General features: G+C 33.4%; 1 protein-coding gene across 1 annotated transcript in view; it reads right to left on the bottom strand.

Annotated features, from left to right (window-relative positions):
* COBLL1 (cordon-bleu WH2 repeat protein like 1) overlaps nt 1–6,727 on the bottom strand; it is a 95,230-nt gene that overhangs the window by 28,523 nt on the left and 59,980 nt on the right. The window contains 2 exon segments of the mRNA XM_042780359.1: nt 860–1,091; nt 5,713–5,838. Of these exon segments, the coding sequence (XP_042636293.1) occupies nt 860–1,091; nt 5,713–5,838 (358 nt within the window).

Below are 6,727 nucleotides of genomic sequence, written 5' to 3'. Positions count from 1 at the left end.
TTTCTACCCATAAGTCTTTGTAAACTCCAAGGTGGGATTTTCTATGAGCAACTGAGGAGCTCCTGATTGCTGAAGTTGTCCACCTGGAGTATTTCTGTTGGGCGTGGCACAAAACAATGTTCTGGGAGGTGCCCACTCTCTCTCAGGTGCTTAGAGTTCTGATGCTATGATTGGCTAGTTTGGCCACTTTGCTGGGTTAAAAGGAGGTCTCCTAGAGGCAGAACTCTCTCTCTGACTGCTGGTTGAGGAAGACGTGCTGCTGAAAGAGATACGCACTCCTGAAAGAGACACGCGCTGCTGGGAAAGAGATGCAAGAGATGCGCATTGCTGAGTGAGACACCGAGGAACACGCACTGCTGGGGGAAAGACTGTGAGAGACTGTTGGCTGAGGGACGGTGGGCTGGGAGAGAGACTGAGCGTTCTTACTGAACTTGATTTGTAGCCTGGTGCTTCCCTAATAAACCCCATAATCTGTGAGTTCTGTGTGGCCACTGCAGCGAATTATCGAACCCAGGAGAGAGGTGGTGGGTGCTTTTGGAGGAATGGATGGAGAAAAGACTGGAAGAAGGCAGCATGTCTGACCTCTCAGGAATAGGCCTTGGGCTATTGATGGTGCTTCTGTCTTCCTCTTGTGGGATTAGAGGAGGTCAGAACATGTGGCCTCCTTGCCGTTTTTGCACTTACACAGTAATATACAAATACTTTATTAATACAGATTCCTATAATGACGGTAATAGGGTTGGAGTCTAAATCCCAAGTGCTGGTTATATTTGTGTTAAAAATATCAGATCTATATTTCAGGAGACTAGTATTAATTAAACAAACTGTTACCAACACTTGTGGCACAAAAACTACTTACTGTCCATCTGTGTTTCTAGTTTCTTGTTTTTCTTTGGAGTTTTGTGAGGACTCTCCAGTATCACTGCCAAAGGCTGAGTCAGGATCATTTTTCACAGTATTTATTATATCAGTGGATACGGAAGGAATATTCTGTGGCTTTAGAAAAATATTTTCAGCCTCATCTTTAGGCACTTCACTCAGTTCTTCCTTTTCGTCGATTTCTTCAAGACTGTAATCAGAGCTTATTCCAACTATAAAGAAATGAAGATATAATCATAAATATTAATTTGCCTCATTCATCTTGTGTAATCTTAGAAAGGAAGGAATTTTTGAAATAATAATTAATTGTACTCTTTTAAATTCTGGTTTAAGAGTGAAATACTTTTCTAATGGTGACTAATCATGTTAACATATAACCAGATTATTTTAGCACACTGAATAATAAAAATAATATGCTATCACTCTGGATTTTATTCAAGGTAGAAACAGATTATTTAATCTCATAAACTTCCTATTACATATTTAAGAATATACCTTTCAGTTAAAATGATTCCTATATCATGTAATAGTCTAAATGTCTGCTAAATGAAACTTAGGACGTAAGATTTTATATTGTGTATAAATACACTTATAAAATTTAATTCAGTAGTTGTCAGTACTTACTGTACTTTAAAAATACTGGGCCCTCTTTTAAGAATATGATTTTCACACTGACCTCACATCTATTAATCAGAATCCCCGGAAGGTGGGACCTAAGACTTTTTTTTCCTGCCTGACCTGTTCTTTATTATATATTGCCTTCCCTTCACATAAGTTAATATATATCCATCCTCTAGTTAGTGGTTTACCCTCCCTTCCTCTCCCATCCCTGGTAAGCCTCGAAAAATATTTCTTTTTATGTCAAAACCTTTCCTTGACTTTGTTATAATAATGGTCTCATGTAATACTTGTCTTTTTTGTGATTGACTAATTTCACTGAGCACAACAGCCTCTCGGTTCATCCATGTTATGAGATGTTTTGCAGATTTATCATGGTTCTTTAATGCTGTGTAGTTTTCCACTGTGTGCATGTACCACTGTTTGTTTATCCACTCATCTGTGGATGAGCATTTAGGTTGATTCCATCTTTTGCTATTGTGAACAGTGCTGCAATGAACATGGGTGTACATATATCTCTGTCTCATGGCTCTTATTTATCTAGGATACAGACACCTTAAAGCTACCCAGGTGATTTTAATGTCCAACAGAAATAAGAGCCACTGATCTACCATATTTTTATGCAAATAATACACATGCTGTACATTTTTTTTCCAACTAGAACTCTATTTTTTTAAAGCATTCTATGTGTGGGTGTCTTATTTATTAAAAATACAGTAGATAATTAATTTTATAGATATAAATAGAACAATGTGATACAGTGAAAATTAACTTGTATTACCATACAATTTTATTTTCAGAGCAATACTCTTTACATTTTTCTCCTGTACAGTATTAGAAAATGTAATGCACATACAGAAGCATATATATACACACACTCACATTTTTCTTTCTCGCTCTTGTTGGTTTATTTAAAACAAATGGAAGCTTCCAATATGCAACGCTTTCCATTGTTTTTTCTTCTACTTGCTATATCTCACATATCATCTCATATTAATGTGTATGTGTGTGTGTGCATGTGTGATTCTTTTGAATAGCTGTGGTCAATACTTCACTGCATAAAAATGTATCATTATTATTTCTTAGCACTGACAGCAAATGGCCAGCAAAGTAAAAGGGGAGACATCTTAAGCAGGTAGTGCCCACATTTATTGTCAAGACTAGCTATGCAAGTAAATTTAACCCAAAGAACGAGGTTCTGGAACTTTTCTTATTTAAATTTATTGAACCACTTCCATTATGTAATAGTAGCTGAACAAAGTTTAACTTTATCACGAGAGGGGAAAATGTGTTATAACATTATTGTGATCAACACATCTACAAATCAATAAGAAGTTTAAAAATATGTGAAGATTTCAAGTACTTAAATGTATGTCTTTAATTTTATCTTTAGGTATAAAGACAGTAAATTGTGCTGTTTGTGCTCTTTAAAAAATTAAGTGTGGAATTTTAAGGAATTTTTCTTTTAAATAATTAGGTTCCTCACTAGAAAAATATTAAATGGTTTCAGTTTAAATAACTTCTCAAATATATTTGGGAAAGTCATGTTTTATCATGAAATGTGAAATCATCATCATCATGAAAATGTTCAATATGTGCTCATGCTGGCATACTTACTGCATTTATATAGCATACTCAGACAATTTTAAAACTATCCTGAGAAAAATGAAAGGTTGTATTGTTTTAGATGCTAATGTATTTTATAAATTGGTTCTCAGTATGTGGTAAGTTATTTGGAAAATTACATTAATTAAGATGACATTTAGTAAATTATTGCTTTCTCTCCTTATTACTCTTTCCCATTCAAATATTTCAGAGACATACAACTTTTCTTTAAGTAGGGTTCTTACTGAGAATCTAGCCTCAATTAATTAAAGTATAAAAAATGAGTCACATCCTTTCAAAATTATTTTTTCTGGAATTTTATAACTTGATAGTTATACAAACCAAAAACCCGAAACTCACTGCCGTCCAGTCAATCCTGACTCATAGCGACCCCTCCTTGGGTTTCCAAGGAAGTATCTCTCTGAAAGTAGATTGCCCTACCTTTCTTCTGAGGAGTTGCTGGTGGGTGAACCACCAGCCTTCTGGCTAGCAGTCAAATGCCTTAGACACTACGCCATCAGAGCCAGGCATTCTTAAATATGAGAATTTATTAGCTTGAAAAACATGCCTATTGTTAAAAAAAAGTATTGGAGAAGGCAGTGATTTTTTTAAACAAATTTTAATCATCCAAGGACATTTTCATAGTTTGTTTTTGACTAATACAGACTTTCTTAAACTTTGAAAATATTGAATTGAATTTGTTTTGTTTGTCTAAAGAGACTTAAATGATGGCCAAATTTTAGTCCGACCCCCCAAAAAAAGAAAACTGGGGTGGCAGTTGTGAACAATGCAGTTGAATAATTTTGAAGAATGTTATATCACAACTATTGTCATTTCAACTTCATAAATGCTAAAGGAAGAATATTCTGTTTCAAGGAACATAGAGTGTCCAAAATTTTAGTCTAATTTTTTTAAGATTTAACAACTGCAGAGAACAATATTGAAAACTTATGAAATCATCTGAAAGTATAAATATTTTTTATACTTAGTTTTATATAGTTTGAATATTTTAATTTTTTTAGTCCCTTTGAAGACAGCAAACATTTACTGAAACAAAAAATATTTATTTATAATTCATATAATTCACTAAATGTAATAAATGTTAAAGAGATACAACTAATTAAATTTACCAAAGACGTTTTTGTAAGTTTCTAGTATTTACTAACAAGTTATTAAAACAGTATTTCACTAAGACTGTTGGGAGCTGCTGAACATCTTTCCTAGAGATGATCAAAATGGTAAAATTGCCTGATAAATATTACTCTTTGCTAAAACGGAATTGTAACAAATAAAATCTTTTCTGGTGAACTGCTTTATTTTCTTATTCATTCACAAAATGAACGGTATGCTTAAGTCACTGTTCTCACTATTTCCTAAGGAAAGTTGCTTTTGCTTTAATTTTTTATGTTGAGGTATAACTGGCATTCAGTAAAATTAGCTCTTTTGCAAACTCAGTTGCTCAAGTTTTGACAAACATAGTTGCATAACCACCACCACAATTAACATACAGAACAATTTCATTATGCCTCCAAACTCCCCCACGCCTCTTTACAGCCAATCCATCCCTCTAATCTCAGCTCTTGGAAACCAGTATTCCTCCTGCTTTCCTTTTGCAAGAAGGTCATATGAATGAAATCATATAGCCTGTAGCCACTTGATTGAATTTGGCTTCCTTTATTTAATATAACACTTTCAAGATTCATCCATGTAGCTGCATGTATAAATTATTCATTCCCTGTTTTTTTTTTTCTTTGCTACATAGTATTGCAATAAATGAATAGCCCACAGTTCATTTACCACTCTCTGCTTGTACATTTTGATTGTTTCCCCTTTTTGGCAATACTGAATAAAAGCACTGTAATAACTCACATGCACTTTTTTGTGTGCAGGTAAGTTCTCATTTTTCCTTGGAAAACACCTAAGAATGGTATGCTAGGTCATACAGAAAATGTTTAAATTTCATTTAAACACCTGCAAAATTGTTTTCCAAAGTGGCCACACAATTTTGCATTCTCACCAGCACTGTGATAAAATATTAACTTTAAATAACTGGTTTGAGGTGTAAAGCGTATTACTAACTCCCTGAAAAATTGGGTAAAATTATTTATGAGAAAACTTCAAGTATTACATAACTATAAAGGTTTGTTTTATCTGTAACAAAATAATAACCAGTAATTTAAAAATAGAAACCTCAATCAAAACTAAGTCATACCTAGAAAACAAGGAAGTACTGCAAAAAATTATATATAGTATATTATATGAATATATATATACACATATATTATATATAATAATATATATACATATATATATATATATATATATATATATATATATATATAAGTACATGTATAATATATATACTGTTACACATTGAAAATAATACAAAATTCAAATACATTTTCCCCAAAGTTAGAAAACTAAATAGAAGTTCAAATCCTTCAAAGCCACTGACTTTGTTCTTTACCTTTCCATATTCATGAACCAGGTTAGGAAAAATAAATTCCAAACATGCATAAAATTTCACAGTGGTTCAAAAAGTAACCAAATCTATACATGATGATGTCTTAATTTGCATTCAACAAAAGCATCATCCAGCTAAGGCCCCACCACCTACATGTCAAGATGCTACAGCTGCCTCGGATGTTGCAAGGCACTCAGAAACAGAGACTTCCTCTGTCAGTAAGGGCACAGTGTACTGTTCATGACTGGGGAGCTCAGGGCCCAGGGAGGCTTCTGGTAAAGAAGTAGAATCTGTGGAAGTGCACTTAGAGAACAGAGTTAAAGCAAGCAAAAGCCAAGAAGTATTTTAGAAGAACTCAGATTTGTTAGCTTACAATTATTCATGCATTACACAAGAAGAGATAAAACAGAAAAAACAAAGAGAAACATCCACACTCTTTCTAACACAGTCCAGACTCTTTTAATTTCACACATACCATTTAAGTAAAGATTATTCACTAAATTTCCTTTGTGGAACAAAACTATGGCACTAGTATTATTCTGGGTAGGAGCTGACAAAAGCTATTATCACATATCTTATCTAAGAGCAGTATTTTAAATCACAAACAGAAGAGAAAATGTTTATATATTTTATCTTATATAAGGTATCTAAAATTCCAAATTAATGATAGACAACTCTAAATTAATAGTAGGAGGTTTTAACACACCACTTTGAAGGAGAGACAGGTCAACAGGAAAAAAACTCAACAAAGATACAGAAGAGCTCATCAGTACAAACAACCAACTAGAACTCATAGACATATATATAGAGCACTTCACCCAACAAAAACACAATCCACATTCTTTTCCAGTGCACACTGATCCTTCTCCAGAATAGACTATATGCTAGGACATAAAACAAGCCTCAATAAATTCAAAAGCATTGAAATACTGCAAAGCATCTTCTCTGACCACAAGCTATAAAACTAGAAATTAATAATAGGAAGAGCAAGGAAAAAACATCAAACATATGGAAGCTGAACAACTCTCTGCTTAAAAACTATTGGGTTACAGATAAAAACTGAAATAAAAAAATTCCTAGAAACTAATGAGAATGAAGATACATCCTACCAAAACCTATGGGACACAGCAAAAGCAATACTCAGAGGACAGTTTATAGCAA

The sequence above is a fragment of the Orycteropus afer genome, unplaced genomic scaffold (genome assembly GCF_000298275.1).
Source record: "Orycteropus afer afer isolate SDZICR_OR568_19922 unplaced genomic scaffold, OryAfe1.0 scaffold00001, whole genome shotgun sequence".
NCBI classification, from domain to species: Eukaryota; Metazoa; Chordata; class Mammalia; order Tubulidentata; family Orycteropodidae; genus Orycteropus; species Orycteropus afer.
This window is presented reverse-complemented; position numbering and strand designations above follow the sequence as displayed.